General features: G+C 51.3%; 1 protein-coding gene across 4 annotated transcripts in view; it reads left to right on the forward strand.

Annotated features, from left to right (window-relative positions):
- The window catches only part of NACC2 (NACC family member 2), a 55258-nt gene extending 48698 nt beyond the window's left edge, over window positions 1-6560 (forward strand). For all 4 annotated transcript variants that reach the window (XM_086858623.1, XM_023938327.2, XM_023938328.2 and 1 more), the window contains exons 5-6: window positions 159-256; window positions 1566-6560. In XM_086858623.1, coding sequence (XP_086714749.1) covers window positions 159-256; window positions 1566-2065 — 598 coding nt within the window. In that variant the 3' untranslated portion in view covers window positions 2066-6560. The remainder of the gene's footprint in view (window positions 1-158; window positions 257-1565) is intronic.
- The last annotated feature ends 17489 nt before the right edge of the window (window positions 6561-24049 follow it).

Below are 24049 nucleotides of genomic sequence, written 5' to 3' on the forward strand. Positions count from 1 at the left end.
CCGGCTCTGTGCGTTTCCTTATTCCATTTCCGCGCACCTTTGCCGCTCCTCGCCTTCCAACCGTGCTGATCCCTCCACCAGAAGCTGAGGGGAGGAGGGCAGGGCAGTGTTTGTCCCCTGATCCCCTCTCCAAGGATCTCCCTTTGCCTTCCCCACAGGAACACCCTTGCCAACAGCTGCGGAACTGGAATCCGGTCCTCCACGAGCGATCCCAGCAGGAAGCCCTTGGACAGCAGGGTCCTTAATGCAGTCAAATGTAAGAGAGGGATGTTCTGCTGCTGGGGGGAACTGCCTGGCCCGGCCCTGGGCAGGGAGAGACACTCTGTTCGTGATAATGTGGAATTAGGCTGTGGGAAAATCAATTTATTTTTTAGTTTGCATCATTTTTTGATTGTTCAGAGAAGCTGTGGGTGGGATTTCCTCTCCATCAGCCGTTTCCCCTGCAGTCACCTGTGGATACCTGGAGTGTTTTGGGCCTGGAGGTGCTGGAGAGGGAGGAGATGAGGGCTGGAGAAAACCCTGAGGGGTACAGAAAATCTGTTTGCCATGGGCTTCATATGCAGTGATATTTTATATTTATATTTATATTTATATTTATATTTATATTTATATTTATATTTATATTTATCTATATTTATATTTATATATCATTCTTTATAAAAAGAGCTCACCCTGGCTGAATTGTGGGGAGTAAATCTTTGTGTGACTGTTACTCTGCTGAAAAACAAAACTCTAAGCTTTTTTTTTTTTCATTTAGTTTTTAAGATTTGGAAGAGAAATCTTTCCCTTCCCTAACTGTTGAGTCCAGAAGCCTTCCAGCTGCCCTGGGAGATCTGGGGAAAAGGGATAAGAGGGCAGAATGTTCAGTAATGTGGGTGAACAGGGGGGATTCAGTTTTTTCCTGGAGAGTCCCAACTCTGTCCTTCCCAGCCGTGTTCCCTCCTGAGTGGGGCTGGAAGGGCGTTGTTGTTGTTGTTGTGTGCAGGATATGGGATGTGTTCCTACTGCCTGGATTTCTCCCTGTGCACGAGCTTTAGCTGGCAGTTATTCACCATGGCAGTTCCTTGGATGCTGCTCTGTAACGTCAGGCGCTTGGCTCCCGCAGAGGAGCAGGACACGAGGGACTGAGGGCTCCTGCTGGGTGCCAGGGCATGTGCCAGCAGAGGCATGAGGAGAGGGACAGGCAGAGGACAATCCCTTGGGCAGCCCCTCAGCTCTGACGTTTCCTGCAGCGCTGGGGCTTTAGGAGCCATTTGTGGAGCTGCTGCTGGGGACTTTGTGGGATCTTCCTTCACCTCTGGTTTGGCCATCCCCACATGCTGGGGCTGTGGGTGCCGGCTCTGGGGCTCCCCACGGAGCCATCCCCTTCTCCATCCCCCTCCCTCTGCCAGCTGGGGTGTTCACACCTTCTGCTTTTATCCCTTCCTGGTCATGTCCCCAGCGGAGGAGCTTGGTCCGTGTGAGAGCTCAGGTGCACGGCTGAAGCTCCGCTCCCACCCGCGAGTCTGGGATCACCTTTGTGCCACTCACCCCGAAGCCTCAGCTCTGTCTCCCTGTCTTTGCAGTGTATTGTCAGAATTTTGCCCCGAGCTTTAAGGAGAGCGAGATGAACGTGATCGCGGCCGACATGTGCACCAACGCGCGGCGCGTCCGCAAGCGCTGGCTGCCCAAGATCAAATCCATGCTGCCCGAGGGGATGGAGATGTACCGCACCGTCATGGGCTCCTCCACAAACACTGTCCCCCTGGAGCCCGACTTCCAGCCCAACACTGCTCAGGTCTTCGAGCAGCGCATCTATGCAGAGAGGAGGAGCGACTCGGGGACTATAGTAGCCTTGAGAACTAACACAGTGAATGTAGAGCTGAGCAATGGATCCAACCAGTCCTTCGAGCAGAGCGAGGATGCCGAAGGCGCCGGCTCCGTGATCCAGGAGGCAGCTGCCACAGATGCCATGGCATCGGAAACCCAAAGCACTCCGCAACCTTTTGAACAAGGTTCGGGCTCCTCCAGCCGGCCCGAAACCCCCGTGAGAAGACAAGATGGTACTTATGGAGGGACTTTATAAAGAGAGCAAACATTTCATGACCTATAAGGGATCTGTAATACTAAAGCTGCTTGCATGCATTACTAATACAAAACAAAAAATGTGATCAAGCCACTTACCTACTGAACTGCTACTGTTGCCTGAAAAAAATGTGATTTTTATTCTGCTTGTATTTAAAATTTATGAAGGAAATAATCGCATTCGTTATACTGTAAACGACTAGGTCTGTGGCGACCTACTTAAAAAAATATTGGGCTCCTTTTTTGATATTCCTGAGGTTAGTCTATAAGATTGTAGCTTTTTTTTTTTCCTTTCTTTTCCTTTTTTTTTTTTTTTTTTTTGGGTTTTTGTTTGTTTGTTTGTTTGTTTGTTTTAAGAAGGGGAGGAGAAAAGCTAGCCACCCCCCACCCACCACCACCCCGTCATCACCCCATCCATCACTCAGCTCAGAAGTAAAGCCATGGTTAACCTTGTCCTCAAAGGAGAGTTTTGTCACTGACCAGGAAAGCGAGGTGTGTTGGGGTGCAGGTGCTGTGACTGGCCGTGTTTGTCTCGGGAAGGGCTGGAGCCAAGTGGGATGGGCTGGGGGAAATGGTGACAGTGATCGTGACCAGACCCCTCTGGAGTCAGGGGGAGCCCTGGCCGTTGTTGTCCCGGGGAGTTTTCCCTGGATTCCGTGGGAGTTGAGGCTGGCGCGTGTCGGGAGGGCTGTGGGATGCAGGTGGAGAGCCTGGCCGCCGTTGTGGCTGTGGTCTGGTTTTTGCCAGGCTGGGTTTAGGTTTGGTTTCTCTCTCTCTCTCTCCCTCCCTCCCTTCCTCCCTCCCAGCGATTCCTTTTCTTTTCCTTCTCCGTGTTTGCACCTTCACGTCCCCGCTCCTGGGCGGCCGGGCTGTGTCACCCCTCTGTGCCCTCCCTTGGGTGCAGCTCCTGGGAGGGGAGGAGCCCCCCTCAGCCTGTGGAGGGATTTGGGGAGGAATCTGAGCATGGAGAGCACCGTTCTTCTGGCTCCAAAGGGCACGGAGTCGGGAGCTCTTGGTGTTGGCTCCTGGCAGATCCGCACCGGAGGCAGAGCTCGGTGCATACAGAGCTCACCCTCTGCCCCCTCCTCCTCCCCAGGCCACCCACGTTCCCGCTTTTTAATAATTTGGAGTGTATTGGATGCAAAAATTAAAAGAAAAAACGAGCTTTGTGCCCTTCTGTGAAGAGGTTTTGGGGAGGAGGAAGCGCGTTGCCTCCTGCTCACCCTCCCGCAGCCCCTTCTGGGGAAAACCCAATGTGGAGTTATTTGTCTTTATTTTTGTTGTTGCAGGCTGATGTCCCCAGGCTGTGGTGGCTTTGGTGGCCTCGGGATGGGACTGTGGGTGTCCCTGGAGCCTTATGGGCAGCAGGTACCTGCTCTGTCCCTCGCCTTTCCAAACCCCAAAGCGACCGGGATGTGTCCCGCAGACCCGGGGTGCTGCAGCTTCCCCCGGAGGGCTGGGGCCAGGCTGGGGGTCCCAGGGGGATGGCACTGCTGGGGTGCCCCCAAGGGATGGGGACAGTGATGTGAAAGCCAAGTCTGGCTTTTTTCCTTTTTTTCCTTTTTCAATGATGATTATTTTTACTGTGACTTAACGACCTGCTTTAATGACACTTGCAGCTTGTTCTTTAACACGTTTGGGACTAGGAACAAGGTGCACAAAGAGTCACTTTTTGGCTGCTGTGGCTGTGCTCCTCTTTTCTTTCCTGCTTCGATTCCCTAATCCAGACAGCGCTTTGCTCAGGGTTTTCTTCCTTCTTTGTATTTCCATTGGGAAAGGGGGAGCGGGGAGAGGATAACCCAACTTTTGGCCATTTGTTTTGTTTTCTTTGATACTTGAAGCAGTTTTTTGCATCGTGAATAACGAGGCTGCCCAGCCTGTGCCACTGCTCCTGACACAACAAATCAGTGATGGGGGGATCCTGCCCCACGTTGGGTTTTGGCACAGCTTTTTGGGGGAGACTGTGACACCCCAGACCAGGTTTTGGGGGCTGGTGCAGGTGCAGAGGTTTGGGATGCTTCGGAGAAGTGGGAATGGGCACGGCTCTATTTGCACTTTACCCACTAAACAAACCCGGGGACCACGGGCTGAGCTCGGGGGGAGCCATCCCAGGGGACACGGAGCAATTCCTCGGCCCTGGGGTGTCCCTGTCCCCTGCTGGAGGGCAGCTCAGCCAGCTTGGTGGGGCTCAGGTTTGGCTGAGCACCCTCCTGATCCCCAAATCTTTGGGTTTGCCAAAAGTTTGAGGCAAGCTGGGAGCGGCTCCGGGTGCCGGAGATCAAAAGTCGTCCCTTGTGTGTGTGTCTGTGTGCATATATATAAATATAAATATAGAGAGAAAAGATATTGCAGAGGATTCTCCCTCCTCCTTTTTGGCACTTGCTGGGGGTGGGGAGCAGGCTGAGCCCCCCAGCTGGGGGCTGCACTTGGCTGGAGGGATTAATTCTGGACCAAACCTGTTCCCAGACAGCCGGCGGGGCCACCGGGGGGGCAGCAGCAAAGTACTTGAATGGCTTAGGACAGAGAGTCTGGAGAGAGTCAAGTTGCACAGTGAAAATATATATTTTTATACCTAGCACAACTTCCTGTATATTTTGGGGTTTTTTTCTTTCTTTTTTTTTTTTTTTCCTTTCCTTTTTTTTTTTTTTTCTTCCTGATTTGGGTTTGTTTTGTTAATTATTATTATTGTTATTAGGAAGGCAAACTTCTAAAATGTGAAGGGCGTTGGGTTTTTCCTTATCTGGTAGATGAGGGCAAGCATTTTGCACTAATGTTTCCTGTGTGTGGAGGATTAATGATATGTTTGAAAATGTTATATGGTAATGATTGTATTCTTCCGAGAAAAAAAGAAAACAACAAAAAAAAGCAAAAAAAAAAAAAAAAATAACCCCTTAAAACTGAATGTAAGGTGAGAACAGAGCAGTCCATCGATTGTATGCGGCTTTCCTGAGTGCCTTAGAATTTTTTGATCATTTTTTTTCCAAGGAAAACAGATTAAGAAGATCAGATCATAACCGACTCCTTCCTCCTCTTTGTTTACGACACTATTTTAAATTCTAGAATTTTGGGGCTGCTTTATAATGTGAATAGGAAACTGCATTCATCTAGGTCTGACAGTGTAAAATCAGAGCATCAGTATTTATGGTATGTCTGCACCTTTATTCTTATGCTTGACTATTAGCAATATTACCTGTATATTCTATATCTAAAGTTGTACCAAGCACCTTTAACGAGCGCAGAGTGTAAAAGCACCCGAGTTCCCCAGCAGCGTAGGACCAGCTCCTCTCCTCCTCGTTAGCGCTAATTAATTAACACCGCTTTGCCGAGGGGCTGCATGACCCTCCGCCACCCCCGCTGTCCCGCGGGGACATTCCCGACCTTTCCCGGGGCTGCCCGGATTTCCCTCTGGAAGTTCCCCGGAGGATGCGGGGTGGGAGCCCTTGGCCCCGGATCCCGCTGGAAAAGGGCTGGGAAAGGCTCGCTGCGGATGGAGAAGGAGCCGTGGGAAGCCGGGCTGAGCCCCAGGATGTCCCCAGAGTGTCCCCAGCTGTCCCCTCCTTCCCCTCGCAGCCATCCCGGGATTCAACTGCTGTTCCAAGTGTTCCTGCTCTCCAAACCGTGCTGGGAGCGAGCGAGGGGACGAGTGGGACACACTCACATTGGAAAACCCCTCCGCTCCTCCTCGAGTTTCTTCCACTGTTAAAAAAAGCGTTTTGCACACACACGAAAAATTAAAAAAATTAAAAAAAAAAAAAATCGTGATTTTTATGTCAAGGTTAAAAAAAAAAAAAAAAAAAAGCCAAAACTTGCAATACTATTTTTAGCAGACAAGAATAAAGAAAAATAAATAAATAAAATAATTAATAAATAATAAAAACAACTGAGTATAAATGTATAAATATTTTTGACTTGAACATTTGGATGGCACTTGATTCAAATAGAACATTAATCCTTTGGACAGAATGTTTGGGGAAAAAAAAAAAAGGACTTAAAGTACAAGGTTGTTTTTAAAGCGTCTTCATAGGGTATTAAGTAGTACTGTAATTCATGACTGTTAAAAATACTTTCTGTGCTGTAAGGAAATCTCACAGTACCACTGAATTATGTTCCTCAACTGTCTCAGCCACGAACGATGCTAGCTTCTTTTTTTTTTTTTTTTTTATTTTATTTTATTTTATTTTATTTTTTATCGTGCATTATTCACTAGTATTTATGTGCTCTTACTCTGTATAGTTCAGACTGTTATTTTGTAGCCATGGCTGACACGATATATCAGTAACTAAAAAAAAAAAAGAGAGAAAAGATGAAGACCCCCCTCCCCTACCCCGAGCTGGAACTGTGCTCGTAGCTGTTTTCATATGATGAAAAAAAAAATCCATTTAAAAAAAATCAAAAACAAAAAAACAAAAAAAACCCAACCCAACGTGATCATTAATTGTAAAACGCTTTGTAAAATTCACATTTACAAAATAATAAAGTAAATTACAATTAAAAGGTTTCCTTTGCTCTGTTTTCTGTCTTTCTGGGTGGTGGGTAGTGTTAAGCAGGGGGTTGTTAATAAATGCTGAAGGGGCTCTGATGGCTCAGGCTCCACTTCAAGGTATGAAACAACCCCCACATTTGGCCAATTGAAGGGTTTTGCCCAAATTTTGGGGTTTTGGAGTTCCCTGCACTGCCCTGGGCTCTCTTCCCACCTCACCTGATGTGGTTTGGGCACCTTTTGGTTTTTTTTCCTGTACGCATCACACCCTCCCTCCCTCCACACTTACTACTTATAAAAACTAATAGTTGTTGTTATTATCATTATTTAAAATGGAATTTGCGGCTCTCCCAAATTAGTCTGGGGCTTTGCCAGAGACTGGGGCTGAGACCGGAGGATGCAGCAGCAGCTGAAATCCTCCACTCCCCTGCTCTGCTGGGAGCTTCCCTCCTCTTCATCACAGAAAATCCTTACCCAGGCTCCGAAAAGGGGCAGGAGGGCTCCTGCCACCCTCCCAGGGACGCGTGTGACGAGTTTGCCGGGTCTCAGAGGGTCTCTGGCAGCGTGGGCAGAGCGAGGATGCTCCAGGGGAGGTACCCGGGCACCAAGAGCGGAGATGCTCCGGAGCACCGGCAGCTCCAAGCAGCATCCCAGGACTCCTGGCTCTGCCCAGGATGGAGCTGGCTGTTGTTTTTAGGATGAGGAGGAGGAAAAGGTTTCAAAGCCAGAGAGGCTGAGCTGGAGCAGGGTCCCAGCGAGGGCTGGGGGTGTTGGCTGTCAGCATGGTAATTCTCTTTAATTTTTGCCCATCATTTTTTTTCCCCCAACCCAATTGGCCATAAAATTGCTGAGGAGCTGCATTTCCTCAGTTTAGCAAAATAGAAGTACCCAAAACCACTTGCATTTTGGGGTTTCATTTAATCTCATCTCACTGCAAAGGAAAAACACAGAAACTTGGATGCTTCGCGTACGGCGCATTCCGCCGCGTTATATAAACCATTTCAAACTGATTTATTCTAAATGAGTTGTTATAATCAGAATTTTCCTTATGAGCAGCTTTCTTGCAAACGTCAGTATTTCAGGGGGGAAAAAAAAAAACCCAACCCCAAGCCCAAGCCCATCGTACGCCCGCTCCAATATTTCAAACTGATTACTTCTAAACACCAGCGCTAAAATTAGGTCTTTGGTGTGCGGTATTGTCAGAGTGGGTGTATTATGATCTGCAGAGAGTATAAAAAGATAAATGAGTTATTTAACCAAGTAAACGACGTTGCTGTAGAAATGTGCTGAGGGAAAATGCGCAGGGGGGGTTGGCTCACGCCGGCCGGGCCCCGGGATTGCGGCAGCGACGCGAGGGGAGCTGCTGGAGCAGGAGCAGGGGGGTGGAAAAGGGTTTTTATTTGCCTTAATGTTGATATTTTTATTGCTATTGTTATAAAACAGGCGGCTCCCATCCTGCCTGGGGTGGGGTCGTGATTTTGGCAGTGCCAAAATGGGAGGGAGGGGGCTGAGAGAGGCGATGGGTGCGCTCTTCCCCAGGGCATTACAAGGGACTGGTTATTGGTGTATTCTTGGGACTCAACCTGTCTTCATTTCCTTGGGATCAGCTCCAGAGGGAGGGAGGTTGGAGCACTGCACCTGCCCAAGCTCTCTGAACCTCCTGGCTCTTCATTTCCACCCGCACAGCTGGGTGTTACAGCTGCAGGTTGTGCCCGCTGTGAGCCTCCAGGGACAAAACCAAAGGGACACCGGGATCAGGGATCACCAGAGACAGAAGACTCTGGGCACTGCAGGGGTCGGACACTGCAGAGGGTGTTGGCCATTGCAGATGTTGCTGACCATTGCAGGTGGTCACTGCAGATGTTGGACATTGCAGGCTATTGCAGGGGTTGGTCACTTCAGGGGTTGGTCACTTCAGGGGTTGGTCATTATGGGGGGATGGTCACTACAGGGGATGGTCACTGCAGGAGATGGTCACTGCAGGAGATGGTCACTGCAGGAGATGGTCAGTGCAGGAGATGGTCACTACAGGGGTTGGTCACTGCAGGGGTTGGTCACTACAGGGGTTGGTCAGTGCAGGAGATGGTCAGTGCAGGGGTTGGTCACTACAGGAGATGGTCACTACAGGGGTTGGTCACTGCAGGGGTTGGTCACTACAGGGGTTGGTCACTGCAGGAGATGGTCACTCAGGGGTTGGTCACTGTAGGGGTTGGTCACTGCAGGGGTTGGTCACTGCAGGAGATGGTCACTCAGGGGTTGGTCACTACAGGAGATGGTCGCTGCAGGAGATGGTCACTGTAGGGAATGGTCACTGTAGGAGATGGTCAGTGCAGGAGATGGTCACTGCAGGAGATGGTCAGTGCAGGGGTTGGTCAGTGCAGGGGTTGGTCACTGCAGGAGATGGTCACTGCAGGAGATGGTCAGTGCAGGGGTTGGTCAGTGCAGGGGTTGGTCACTGCAGGAGATGGTCACTGCAGGAGATGGTCAGTGCAGGGGTTGGTCACTGCAGGAGATGGTCAGTGCAGGAGATGGTCACTACAGGGGTTGGTCACTGCAGGGGTTGGTCACTACAGGAGATGGTCAGTGCAGGAGATGGTCAGTGCAGGGGTTGGTCACTGCAGGAGATGGTCACTACAGGGGTTGGTCACTGCAGGAGATGGTCAGTGCAGGGGTTGGTCAGTGCAGGGGTTGGTCACTACAGGGGTTGGTCACTGCAGGAGATGGTCACTCAGGGGTTGGTCACTGCAGGAGATGGTCACTGCAGGAGATGGTCACTACAGGGGTTGGTCACTGCAGGAGATGGTCAGTGCAGGGGTTGGTCACTGCAGGAGATGGTCAGTGCAGGGGTTGGTCACTGCAGGGGTTGGTCACTGCAGGGGTTGGTCACTGCAGGAGATGGTCACTCAGGGGTTGGTCACTACAGGAGATGGTCGCTGCAGGAGATGGTCAGTGCAGGGGTTGGTCAGTGCAGGGGTTGGTCACTGCAGGAGATGGTCAGTGCAGGGGTTGGTCACTGCAGGGGTTGGTCACTGCAGGAGATGATCACTGCAGGAGATGGTCACTGTAGGGAATGGTCACTGTAGGAGATGGTCAGTGCAGGAGATGGTCACTCAGGGGTTGGTCACTACAGGGGTTGGTCACTGTAGGGGATGGTCACTGCAGGAGATGGTCACTGTAGGGGATGGTCAGTGCAGGGGTTGGTCACTGCAGGAGATGGTCACTCAGGGGTTGGTCACTGCAGGGGTTGGTCACTGCAGGAGATGGTCACTGTAGGGGATGGTCACTACAGGGGTTGGTCACTGCAGGGGTTGGTCACTGCAGGGGTTGGTCACTGCAGGAGATGGTCAGTGCAGGGGTTGGTCACTGCAGGGGTTGGTCACTACAGGGGTTGGTCACTGTAGGAGATGGTCACTGTAGGGAATGGTCACTGTAGGAGATGGTCACTGCAGGAGATGGTCACTCAGGGGCTGGTCACTGCAGGAGATGGTCACTGTAGGGGATGGTCACTGTAGGGAATGGTCACTGTAGGAGATGGTCACTGCAGGAGATGGTCACTCAGGGGCTGGTCACTGCAGGAGATGGTCACTGTAGGGGATGGTCACTGTAGGGAATGGTCACTGTAGGAGATGGTCACTGCAGGAGATGGTCACTGTAGGGGATGGTCACTACAGGGGTTGGTCACTCAGGGGTTGGTCACTACAGGAGATGGTCACTCAGGGGCTGGTCACTGCAGATGTTGTTCCTGCCCCTGCAGCCGGGGATGCCGCAGAGGGAACAAGAGCCGAGCCCCACTCCGGGCTGGCTCCATCCTGCTCATCCCCTTTCCCGAGGTGTGAGCCCCGGGCTTCTGGGGGTTCTGCCGCTCCCCTCCTGCCCCATCCACGGGAGGGAAGGGAGGGATTGATGCCGGCCGGGCCCTGGAGCAGCTGCCATCAATCCCAGCCCCGGCGGCGGCTCCGGAGCGCTCCAGGGCTGCTCTTATTTAAACGCATCTATTGCACCGAGCCCTTCCATAATCGACTGTGCAGCGGCACTCCAGCGCCGGCGACGGCTCAGCTGGATCGTGCAGGACTCAAAACACAAATAAAGGCTGAGGAGCAGGAACTGCATCATTCCTGCCCTGCCCGCCGCGCTCCGGAGGGGGCACGGAGCCACCGGCGCTTCCATCAGCTCCGGGCAGGGCTGCGGGGGAACTTTGGGCTGTTATTGTAGGGCAGCTTAAGGGTGATAATGATGGGAATGAGAATTCCACGGTGAAGGGATGGAGTGGTGGCCACGTCCCTGGGGTGGTGACAGCAGTGGCACGGTGACAATCCAGACACACGGACAGGAAAGCTGCCGCTGCCATGGGGGTAGCGAGGGGCTGCTCAGGTCAGCCAGGAACTTGGGTTTTGGCTGTGCTGGGGCTGGGATGAGGCTGGGTTGGGGTTTTGGTACCCAAATCCCTCATGGTGGGTCTGTCCTTGCCTGTGGGACCAAACCTCATCCCTCTGGGGCTCTGGGAGAGGAATTACATCAGTCCAATTCAGGGACAGGACAAAAAGGGGAGCAAAAAAAAAGGCAAGAAATGCCAGGCCACAAAGCAAGGCAGATAAATCCAATGTAATCTCACTCACCAGGCCTCCCCAGGAGTTACAACACATAAATTACTGCACCTAAAAGCATCTCTAATTTCACTTGTGAGTGATTCACCAGGACGCACCAGGCTGCCCTCTGCATCTCCCCATTTGATTAGACATTTGTACCAAGACAGAGCTCACACTTAAAATAACATTACTGGAATGGAGATGGACAAGAGAATTCATTTGAATGGAAATCAATTTGATTAGAAAAGTAAATTACCCACAGTCTATGAGCAGCACATTGTGGCTCAGAATAATAACAATAATAATAATAATAATAATCCATCAATCAATCAATCAGTGGCACCAAAGGATCTTAAATGTTTTTATGGGCCTGGCAATGACTGAGCTGTGATCACTTCCCAGGTGGGAGCAGGGCTGGATTCCCCACTCCTTGTGCTGGGACACTGCCAGGCAGAGCTGTCCCGTGTCCCCAGGGACCCCTGTGCCACTGGCATCCCCTGCAGGGGACAAGCCCGTTCCTGTGCCCCAAAGTGAGGTGTGGCCATGGGGCTGCAGGAGCTGGGCACAGCCCAAGGGCTGTAAATGGGTTTATGTGGCTCAGGTGCCCTCAGAGGGGTGATTGAATTTACCCAGGGGTGATGCTGCTCTGGACAAACCACTGGAAGCAGTCTGGGTGTCACTGCTCCCATTGGGGTGGCACTGGGGCCTGGCTGGGGGAGGACAGCAGTGTCCCTCCCTCCCTCCCTGTCCACCCTCCCCTGCCAAGTGTCACCACCGAGGTGACAGAGAGCCAGGGAGGCCATGGGTGCCTGGCAGGAGCCAGGGCAGGACCCTGGGTGCTCCCTCCAGGTCCCTCCCCTGTGCCAGCTGCAGTGCAAGGAGCTGCACACTTTGCTGAGCTGTGGTACCTTCTAAATAATCAATTGGTATTTAATTCCCATGTGATAACTGTCTTATTAAATCTAAATTTAATGTGTATTTGGGAAACCCTAATTTAAAGTGTTACTGCATGCACCATCTGGTGTGCTCTCTAAATACAAATGCAATAACATAATTCAGAATTACATCATAAAAGTAAGTTATAAGAGATTAAAATGCACAACTCTGTTCTTCAGTCAAGGCAGATTTTACGCTTTTGCTCCTGACTTAGATACAAATCACAACAAAAACATCCCTACCCTGATTAAGTGATTTTCTGCTGGGATTTTGGGTTTAATGGGGAGCAGGAATGCACAGGAGGGAGGTTGGGAGATCAGGAGCACTGGAGATGGTGCCCAGAGCAGCTGTGGCTGCCCCTGGACGTGTCCAAGGCCGGGTTGGACGGGGTTTGGAGCAGCCTGGGACAGTGGGAGATGTCCCTGCCCATGGCACTGGCTGGGCTTTAAGGTCCCTTCCCATCCAAATCCCTCTGGGTTCCCATCACATCCCTGATGCCAGGGAGCTTCAGGGCTGGGCACAGGGAGACTCAGTCACCCACTGAGCCGCCTTTTGTTGAAAAATCAGTCAAATATAGCCCAGAGTTGGGTGCATCAATGATCTTTTATAGTGGCAGTAAATCTAATACCTTTGCAAAACCCCCTATTTTCTCTCTCTGTTGAATGAAACATGAGATCCCTTAATAGAGAGGGAAATTAAAATCTAGTTTTATTGCAGTTCCTGTAACTGGTATCTAAGCTATTAATAATCAATCCATTCTTGCTTAAAAGCCAACATTTATCACCCCAGCTGAGCTGGCGGGCACTGGGGGGAAAGTACAATTGACTGCAATTACACTTTGAAAAATGTTAGCTGTGCCACTGACCACTGGGGATAAATGATGAGATTCCAGTTGTTCCTTCCCTCTTCAGGTTCATCCCCCCAACTTTTATTATTGGCTGGTTTTGCTTCTCCTTGAGCCTCCAGGATGCCTTGAGGAAGGAGCTGAGGGGAGGGGTCTGCGCTGTCCCAAATTCTGGAGGATCCTCCTGGCAGAGGGAGCCCAAACCCTTCCAGATCCAGCAGTGGGTGCAAGAGCGACTCTAAATCTCTTTTAACATCCAGCCACACAAAAGTTTATTGGTTTTATTCCTGCCCTTTCCAAGGGGGAGGAAGAGGCTGGTGCAGGAATTGATTTCCTGGAGCTCCTGGTATTAATGAAGCCGCTGACCGCAGATCTCCCGCAGCAATATCCCGCTCCCCACCATAATTCTCCAGACTCCAAACTTTTCAAATGAGTTTTTGCAATTTAAAATTAATAATTGTTCTGTCTAGAACAAGGATAATTAAATGCCTGTTCATCCTCATTATTGTCAGCCGCGTGATTTGTTGTTTTCTCCGTAATAAAATTAACCGGTTTAACTAATGGGTGCCAAAACTTGATAATTAAAGCTGAGCAAATAATTTGCAACAAATAATTTACCCAGTGGGTTTGTTGGGGTCCGTGGTGGGTCTGTGGCTGATGGTGAGGAGCCACTGGTGATGCCCAAACCCACACAGGGCACCCCAGGGAACCTCCTTTTCCTCACAATGGTCATTTTATTAGTAAAAATTCTTTGATTTTTTTTTTTTTTTTTCCTTTCTAAGGAAAGAGGTTCCCTCCACAGGGTTTTGCTCACACCTGGAGCATGAGGCAGGTGGTTCACCTGTGGATGAAATCCCAGAGGAAAGAGCAGCTGCTCTCAGGTAAATCCCAGGGAGGATGCAAAGGTGGCCAAAAAATGGCAATTCCTGGGGAGGAAAGGAATTAAAATAATGAGCCAACAAAAAGAATTTGGTCAGACACAATCTTCTAACAAGAATGGACTTTGAAATGGTGGTTATTAGCTGGGTTTCTTTCCAGCAGCAGTTAAAGGAGCTTTCGAAGGTATCACAATTAATTTCTAAGTTTATATTACACATTATAACATGAGGGGCCATTAACGAGGCACTGACATTAAATTTAATGTACTTGGTGAGTGGGACAGTTTGTCTCTCCCTCCTGGGTGTATTCCCTGGATGTTTGGGGTCTGGCACTGCGGGATTTCTCCGTGGGAGCTGCTGGGGAGGGTGGGGTTGTCACTGTGGTGCCCCACGGGGGACACTGGGGACACACAGAGCTTTGTCCCCAGCTCCGTGGCACAGCCAGCGAGGCTGGGAGGAACACAAGGAGAATATGGAGTGTCTCATACCTATAACTTTAAATTAAAAAAGCAATGTGCTGTTTATTGGCGCTGCCGAGTGTCTCCGGAGCGGGAGGCTCATAAAGATCATATTACAGTACAAGCCATTATGCAAAGAGTTTACTATATATACATTTCTAAATGCTTCAGCAAACAGCAGCCTCCTTATGAGCAGAGCAGGATAACTGGTTCGTTTGGGGTAACAAATGATCCTTGATTTGATTTTAAATGCAATGACAGCAAAATTTATTTCTTATTTAATCACTTGCCAGAGCTGTTGAGGACGGGATGGTATTAAACTGCACAATGCAGCATATGACTACTGAATCAGTTGAAATAGGCATAAGAATATATTATGTTTATAGGATAGAAAAAGATTGTACAGCAATGCATATAACTAGAATGGGTATTTTTGTCATTTATACAGTAGCTTATATCATTATTCCTTCCCGCTTCCAATTTTTCAGTAATAAAAATACAGGGGATGTGATTCTCTTTGCATAAACCAACTTGATTCGTTATTAAATATTTTTATTAATCTGAAGTACTACAAAGCATTTGAGCAGATAAATCAGGCTCCGAATAGTCATTTCCTCTCTGCTATGGCTCTATAAAGTGGATTCATTTATGAGCGTGCACTACCCGAAAAGAAGGTTTCCATATTCATTACCAGGCTCCCCCATGGTTCTGGCTTTTTATCCCACTGGACCATGCAGGAGGGTCTCCAAAAGAAGCAGGTCCTGCAAATCTGCCCTGTGATCCCTGCCCGGTTTTGTGTCCAGTTTAATGAGGAATCACCCCTTGGGCACCTCAGGATGCTCAGGGTGCCTCCGGCTCTGGCTCCCCTCGCAGCCAGCTTGGGGACATCGGCACTTTTGGGGCGATTTGGGGATGGCTCCAGCCCCAGAGCTGTCCCACATCACCGCAGCCACCGCCCCGCAGGGTGCGGGGATCTCCAGCTCCTCCTGCAAGGACGGGATTCCCCTGGAGGCTTTTTGACCCCCTAAAGCATCGCTGGCCTCCTGCAGCCCCTCCTCACACCCCACAGAACGCAGCATTTTGGGGGCAGCAGGGCCCTTTGGGATGCTGCGGGTGGGGGATGCTCGGAGCCCGTCCCGCTCCTCCTGCCGAGCCCTTGGCTCACCGGGGGAAACTGCGGCGAGCCACGAAGGAATTCAACCTATTTAAAACCCAGCCAGGTGTGCAAACAAGTTTATCCTCTGCTAGCAGCTGCCGGGGAATCGGGGGGGCTCCGGAAAGGTTGCGGCAGCCACGTGGAGTTTGGGGCTCCTTGGGAGAGGTGACATTTCGAGCCGGGGTTTGGGACTCTCCGGGAGCCTCAGCCGGCAATTCCCTCCCTTTCCCCGGGATCAGTCCTGCCCCTCTCCCCTCCCGGCTGCTGCAGCCCGGGGCTCGCCCTTGATTGCAGATTTTCCTGCAGCAGCTGTCTAACATCTGTTTGCTGTTTGGGAACGGGAATTATGGCGCTCCGCAAAAAGCGGGGACCCTCTGGAGCTGCTGCTGGCACAGCCCCGCAGCCTGGCATCCCAAACCTGGCATCCCAAACCTGGCATCCCAAACCTGGTATCCCAAACCTGGCATCCCAAACCTGACATCCCGAGCCTGGCATCCCGAGCCTGGCATCCCAAACCTGGTATCCCAAACCTGGCATCCCAAACCTGCCATCCCAAACCTGCCATCCCAAACCTGACATCCCAAACCTGACATCCCGAGCCTGGCATCCTGCAGCCTGGCATCCCAAACCTGCCATCCCAAACCTGCCATCCCAAACCTGCCATCCCAAACCTGGCATCCCAAACCTGGCATCCCAAACCTGACATCCCAAACCTGCCATCCCAAATCTGCCATCCCAAACCTGCCATCCCAAACCTGCCATCCCAAACCTGGCATCCCAAACCTGGCATCCCAAACCTGGCATCCCAAACCTGACATCCCAAACCTGCCATCCCAAACCTGGCATCCCAAACCTGGCATCCCAAACCTGGCATCCCAAACCTGACATCCCAAACCTGGCATCCCAAACCTGCCATCCCAAACCTGCCATCCCAAACCTGGCATCCCAAGCCTGCCATCCCAAACCATTCCTGCTGCTCCAGGTGCCGCCTTCAGGGGGATTCAGCCATCCATCTGCTGCTTGTGCCCGTCCTGCTGCTCCCGCATCCCAGCGAGGCTGGGGATGCCCGCAGGGTCCAGCCAGCGCCACCAGGACACGGATTTGCCTTCCCTCCCTCCCCCATCCCGGTGACCACGCTGGAATAAGGTGAAGCAGGGCTTTGTCCCCACGGGAACAGCTGATTTCACCAGCGGAGCCAACCCAGGGCTGTTTCACCTCTCCGTGTGTTTTCCTCGCTGGGAGCTGCTGGGGCTGCCCATAAATCCTCCCTCTGCAGCAGCCGTGTCACAGATGTCCCAGGACATGAATTTTTTCTCCGGTTTTAGTGCTGGTGTAAAGCAAAATGACGGTGGTTGTCAGCATTAGCAAAAAGCAGCATTGCCATCCTGCCTGTAAAGCACAGCAGCGGGGCCTGGGGGCTCCAGGGAGAGCTGGGGCAGCTCCTGCTTCCTGCGAATTCCAGGTTTTTCTGGAGCTGCTGCTGCTGATTTTGCCGTGGTCAGGGTGAGGCGGGAGTGGCAGTGCAGGGTCCCTCCTGTCAGGAAAATTAATCCACGAACACCAGAGGTTTATATCCAAAAAGGAGACAGAGGAGTCCTTTTTCTTTATTCGAATAAAGGGAGAGACCACGGGGCATTCCCCTGGGGTCTCTCTAATTTTTGGAGGTTGCAGCCTCCTTTTTATCCTAATTCCCGGCCGCTTGTCCCTTCTCCCTTTCCCCATAGGCTGAGGGACTTGAGAGGTACAGGCTTCCCGGAACGCCTGATACCTGGGGTACCTTCCCCCCTCACCCCCAATGCATAATCCCTTCTTAACTTTTATGGAATTCATAGTGTTCTTTCAGTGCCTCTTTGATCTTCTACTGGAATCCATCCCATTGTTTCTGTCGTCTCTCACTGATAGCTACATCTTATCAACTGACCCACAGCTTGTTTGGAAAGACAAACTCATCATTCCTCTTCCTCCCATCCCTTCACCTCCCTCTGGAGTGTGGGCTGCACACTCACACCCTGCTCAGGGCTCACGGAGAGGAAGCTGAAGCTGTGTTTGAGCTCAGGGCAACCCAAAAACTCCCGGCACTGCCCGGGTTCCCCATGGACACCTTGGGAACCACGGGAATTCGGCACCTGAGTGGACGCAGAGCACCGGGCCCTCGCAGCTGGCAGAGCTGGAGAAGCAGAGAAACTTCTTTTTTGTTTCACACCTTTGCAGAAGAACGTTCAGGAAGGAAATGAGCTGTAATTGAGATGGATGAAAGGGCGGCTGCCTCCCCCAAATCGTTCCAGGCACCAGACTCGAGAGGAATATGAAGTGCTGCTGCTCTCCAAAGATCGCCACGCAGCCACTGAATTATTAATGAGCAGGAATGATTTCATATTTAATCTAAAGACTATTAATTACACTGCAGACGAGCAACACACCATCCTGAGAGCCCCTCTCGCCAGCTGAATAATTCAGTGGTGCCCCATATTTTACCCCAATGTCAGGGTGGGTGGGGAGACCCCTCCTGCCTGAGCAGGCAGTGGTGGCCCAAGGGGTGGTGTTGAGAGCCCTCCCCAACCTGGGACCCCCCCAGCCTGGGCAGAGAGGGATTATTTGGGGTCCCCCGGGGCTGGGGGTGCTGCTGTCCCTCTGTCCCAGCCTCACTTGGAGCCCAGCAGCAGCCCCAGCTGTGGGAACACTGAAGACAGATGTTTATTTGTCCGGGTTTATTTGCTGATCACTGTTACAGTGATCCAAGATGATCATTAAAAAGTGAAATGGGCTGTTTAATAATGATGCTGGGAGCACGCAGTGTGCCTCGCATTACGAGGGTGTTTAAGCATGAGCCCAATTAAGTCCCTCACATCCCTACAGAATTACCCCAGTTGTGCAAACTATTAGGCAAACTCCAGGCTCCTCGTACTCACAGGCAATCCTGGAGCCTGGCACTCTGCTAGAGACCCATTTCTGTCCTGAAGCTAAATTAAAATCCTATTGTGCCAGCGCTGCTAATATTTCCTGCTCTTGTTTCCAACAATTAAATCGTGACATTCTGCCAAAACATACAAGGAAACGAGAAAATGCTCCTGATCAGCTGGAAAGAGAAGGCAAATCCTCCCAGCTGCCACCCAGATGCCACGGTGCCAGTGGCAGGTTAAGCAGCACCTGATGGATGAGGCAGTGGCTGGTGGAGGTGGGGATTCATTGTTCTGTCTGGGAAGTGGGATTTTTGGACTTCTGTTATGAAGTTGAAAGGATTTTCCTTCTCGGTTCAGGGGAGAAATTTGGGAACTGGATCCATGCAGTGCCGAAAAGGAGAGTGCTGATGTACTGGGTTTGTGTGGGAAGGGTTTGGGGCTGGAGGGTTACGAGGGTGGCAGTGATGGAGCAGCTTTGGTGGCTCCTGGAGCCCAGCTGGGGTCACCCCACCACAGCTGCTGCTGAGGAAAGACTTGAGGGACAATTCCCAGCCCTGCTGTGTCCCCAGCACCACCAGTGGCCTGATCCTGCCACCCTTCTCACACAGGTGCTGCCCATCCTTTGAAATATTCTCCTGAATTCTATTCCTCCTTTCCCCCCTGCTCTGCTCCCCCAGTGCTCCTCAGGGAGGGCACAGCTGGTTCCCTGCCCCACACCAGCTGCAAACCCCCAAAAGTGACCCCACAGTGCCCTCAGAGCGATGTCCCCCTGCTTGGGGTGAGCCAGGGCCGCCCTTGGGGGGCCCCGAGGGTGTTGGGGACACCACAGTGGGACAAGGAGGGATGGCATCTGCAGAGCTGTGGTGAGATCAAGTTAACCGGTGGAGGAGAAAGGGGAGGGGAAAAGAAAAAGCTGTTTAAGAAAGAAATGACTGTTTGGTCATGGCTTACAAGGTGGTACTTAGAAATTCCATGAATTTTAAAATAAAGACGTTGTGAGATTTGAACTTTCTTTTGAATACTCACAAACTGCAGTGCCTAATACCTTCCCTGGCCATTAAGAAGCTGTGCTGGGAAGCAGAGAGAGCTAAGTACTACACTGATAGAGCAGTTAAACACCGTAATGGAATTGTGTTTGGAGAGGCTGCAAAGCCAGGTAGAGAGCCCATACATAAACAAGGCCATTACCAGCCAGGGTAAGTGGTGATAGAATTTCATGAATATCCCCACAAAAAGCTTTGTATATTTATAACAACCTGCAGAGTCGTTTTGAACACAGTCAGGGGCCTTTCAGAGTGACTCTGGAGTTAAATTGTACAATAGATCTGTGTCCCTGTGTGAGGATATCAGCTCCAGGCAAAGCTGGATGGGCAGAGGGATCCCTGACCCTGACAGGGAACCTCCCGGGGTGCTGTGGGTCCTGAAGTAGTGCTGGAAATTTGGTGGTTACTGCCCACAAAGTCTTCCAGTTTCCAGTTTAAAATGCCCTTTTCAGAAAGGTTTTTAAGATGATTTTCTGTTTGCAGGGCAGGGGAAGCAGAAGGGCACTGCTTCCTGCTGGGATGGAAAAGGGAGCAGGAGTGGCTGCTCCTCTCCTGGCCAACTGCAGAAGTCACCAAGAGGCAAGAGACAGAGGTTTCCACGTCTCAGGAAAAGGAAAAATAAATCTGGGAGCCATCAGACCCCAAAGATGAGGATGAGCTCTGCAAGAGCTGCACAGAGACTCAGAGCCCAGTGGGGAACAGGGGCAGAGCTGAGATCCAAACTGGGGCTGTGGGGCACAGACCAGTCCTGCTGCTCCCCAGCACTGATGATCCTACACCAATCCCACAGCGTTCCTGGGACAGCCTGTCCAACACAAGCAGAACACGTGTGTGCTGCCAGAACCCCAAAACCTCTCCACAAGAAAGCCACACTCTCCACCTCTGCAGCTGGAGAGCAGCAAAGCAAACTCGTGAGCATGTTTATCACTTCAATTTAGATAAATAGGTGCTTTAAACTTCAGCTAACTTTGCTCTGCAACTCTTGCAAAACCTGAACCCAAGTGATAGGCACAGCTCAGGCACGAGCCATAATAAAATGCTAATTGCAATTCATAAATTACGTCGGGATGCCTGGGAATGTTGAAGCTCCTGGATGAAGTGTAGCGTTCAATTTATCCTGTGCATGCTGCCGACAGTGCTGCCAGCCTCCTTCTTGTCCCCCTGTGTTGTTTTGTCATCTCTGCACTATCACCAATTCATCACAAAGGCAACTGAACTCGCCGATGTCCACCCACCGGGTGACTTTGTCTTCGCTACTCTATGACTTCTAAATTAAATTGTCAAAACACATTACTGAGAAAAATATCGTGAAGGGGAAGTTCTTTACCCTTTTCTCCCAGCTGAAGAGAGAATGTGTTTGATTTGGAGGAAACATGTCTGCTTCATTATCCCTCCCGTTATCATATTTCTTCCCTCGGCAGCGGCAGGAAAAGAGTCGATACACAAGTCTTGGATGACATGATGGAGCATCCCACAGGAGTTGTCTCGATAAATTCTGAGATTGCCCAGGAAAAGCTGGGGGTGGGGGGGTGGTGTGTGTAATTTTCACTCTCTTTTATTCCTCCCACTCTCAGACAATTTAAAAGAGATTACGGGGTTTGCTGGTGTGGATTCCCCCGAGCTGGATGTTCCCACTCTGCCAGCACTGGTTGGTTTGGAATCAGCTCCTTGGAGTCTTTGCAAGAGAAGAAAGGAGATGGGGCTGGGGATGGCACAGGTCCTGCTCACACAGCTCTGCTCCTTGAATCCCAGAGTGGGTTGGATTGGGAGTATTGGGAGGGACCTTAAAGCTCATCCCATTGCACCCCTGCCATGGGCAGGGACACCTCCCACTGTCCCAGGCTGCTCCAAGTCCCGTCCAACCTGGCCTTGGACACTTCCAGGGATTGAACAACCTGTGCCAGAGCCTCCCCACCCTCACAGAGAAGGATTCCTTCCTCAAATCCCATCTAACCCTGCTCTCTGTCAGGTGAAGCCATTCCCCCTTGTCCTGGCACCCCACCCCTGTGAAAAGTCTCTTTTTGTGTTCCTTGTCGGCTGCCTGGGATTTTGTTTTCTGCAGGAATCAGCACTAACACTGAGCTGCTCCCCTGCTATTCCCTGCACTCAGGGGGTGCTGTGGGCTCTGTCCCCTGTCCCCTGGCTCTGCTGTCCCCACAGATCCCAGGCCAAGGTTGGGTTACAGGGAAGGATCCTGCTGCTGGATACAACCACGGAAAATAATTCTCCTGGGGATGTTGGAACAAGAGGAGCCTTTCCTGGAAGGGAAAGAGCTGTTGATTCCCCCTTTTCTCGTTCCCACGTTGGTCTCGGGGCATAATGGATCAGCCATAAAAAGCAAGTAACACATTGTGCACTCATTCTTTCGGCTTTGGACAATATCAATGTAATAGAAACATATTGTGTATTTATTCTGCTGTAGAGCAAGGCAAGGAGGCAGTGCCCAATGTTTAGATGGGGTATTTTTAAATGCTCCCATTCCCTGGGCCCTTGTGATGCATTAGCCATCAGTAGTCAAATTGCCTCGTATTTGCAATTTTATGGGTTCATTTTGTCAAGCACACAGGAGCTGCATTCAAAGCACAGAAATAAACCATTCCACTTTTGTTAGGCAAAATCTGCTTCTATGCACGAGATGTAGAGAAAGTAGAAATCTCTTTTTTTCCCCTGCCTCTGCTCCAGATTCATCCCCAGATATTGCTTCTCCTTTGCAGCAGCAACCACTGAGAGCCCCTTGATGGCTGTGGAAAGTCCTGGGCACACCAAGAGCTCCACAGCTCTGGATTTATCCTGCTGGGAGATCACTCTCTGCTCCCCAGGTGGTTCCAAATAACTCCCAGCAAAGCCTTATCCTGGTTGTCCCCAGCTCCAGGGGCTCTGAGTGGCGCTTCCCAAGCCAGTCCCAGACTTCAGCTCCCTCCGTGGAGCAGGGAAAAGTTTCAGGGAGCAAAACCACCGTGAAATCAGCGGGAAAGAGAAGTTTTCAGAGTGGATTTGGTGGCCAGGACGTGTCCATCACAAGGACTTGGGGTCACCCCACTGCCACCCTGGGCCCCTGCGCTGTCCCCTCCTGCCAGCCCAGGAGCTCCAGCACCGCATTTTTGGGAGCGAAACTCGAGTGATTATTGCCAAAGGGAGCTGCTGCTGGAGGAGGGTTGGAGAGCAGGAATTTGCTCCCTCTCGTGGGCTCTGGGGCTGGAGGCTGAGCTCGGCACAGCAGAAAGGGATGGGATTCCTTGGCATGTTGGAAAATGGGATAGGAAATGTCCCGTGTGAGCTCTGGGAGCTTGAGGTCCAGCACAGACATCTGGCCTTGGCTTGGGGCTTCGTGGGACAGCATTTGGCAGCCCTAAATTAACTCTGCTTTTTGATGGCATCGAGTTTTGGCTCTCCAAAGCTCTCAGGTCCTCCTCACACAACACTTCATTGCTTTTATTGTCTCTGGGCTTAATTCCATCAGGATTTCTTTCTGTTTCAGCTGCTCTTTAACCAGCTCCACACCCCGTGTGCAGCATGGACATTGCAGGGCTCGCTCTCAGGGATGAATGTACCAGAGATTCCTCTTCCTTTCAGAACAAGAACAGCTCCATTTCATAAATCCATAAAACCCCAGCAGCTACGGTGCCTGTTTTTCATTTCCAGCCCCCTTTAATGGTGTATTTAACACTAAAAATCCCCACAGCATGTCAGGCTGAAGGAGAGTGGGAAAACAAGTCAGAGCATCCGTGGTGTGCAGAGAGAGCACGGCCAGCCCTGTTCAGCTGCTTAGACGTGACACAGCTGGGACAGACAGAGGTGACACAGCTGGGACAGACAGAGGTGACACAGCTGGGACAGAGGTGACACAGCTGGGACAGACAGAGGTGACACAGCTGGGACAGAGGTGACACAGCTGGGACAGACAGAGGTGACACAGCTGGGACAGAGGTGACACAGCTGGGACAGACAGAGGTGGCACAGCTGGGACAGACAGAGGTGACACAGCTGGGACAGAGGTGACACAGCTGGGACAGACAGAGGTGGCATAGCTGGGACAGAGGTGACACAGCTGGGACAGACAGAGGTGACACAGCTGGGACAGAGGGTGGTGACACAGCTGGGACAGACAGAGGTGACAAAGCTGGGACAGAGGTGACAGAGCTGGGACAGACAGAGGTGGCACAGCTGGGACAGACAGAGGTGACACAGCTGGGACAGACAGAGGTGACAAAGCTGGGACAGAGGTGGCACAGCTGGGACAGACAAAGGTGACACAGCTGGGACAGCTGTCGGAGCCCCAGAATGCCTCCACCAGAAACCCACACGCTCAACCTCTGCAGCTGGAAAACAAGAGAGCCATTTCTTCAGTGAATTTATTGCTTTTAATTTAAATAAATAGGTACTTTAAACTCGCGAAAACTTTGTAACTCTTGCTAAACCTGAGCCCAAGTGATCGGCGCAGTTCGGGCAGGAGCCGTAGGAAATAACACGGTCTGAATTACACATTCAAAGTTTCAAAAATAAAATACAAAAAGAAATAACTCCCGCTGGCCGGGAATCGAATCCCACAGGGAAGGACGGGAGCGGGCCGGGAACCGGCGGCCCTCGGGCCCCCTCTAACGGCCCGCGGGGGAACTCCCGCTGCTCCCGGCAGCTCCATCCCGCCCCGCTCGGGACAGCAGCATCTCCCCGGTGCCTCCCGGAGTGTCCGGAGTGTCCGCGACC

The sequence above is a fragment of the Cyanistes caeruleus genome, chromosome 20 (genome assembly GCF_971803275.1).
Source record: "Cyanistes caeruleus chromosome 20, bCyaCae1.hap1.1, whole genome shotgun sequence".
In the NCBI taxonomy this organism is placed as follows: Eukaryota; Metazoa; Chordata; class Aves; order Passeriformes; family Paridae; genus Cyanistes; species Cyanistes caeruleus.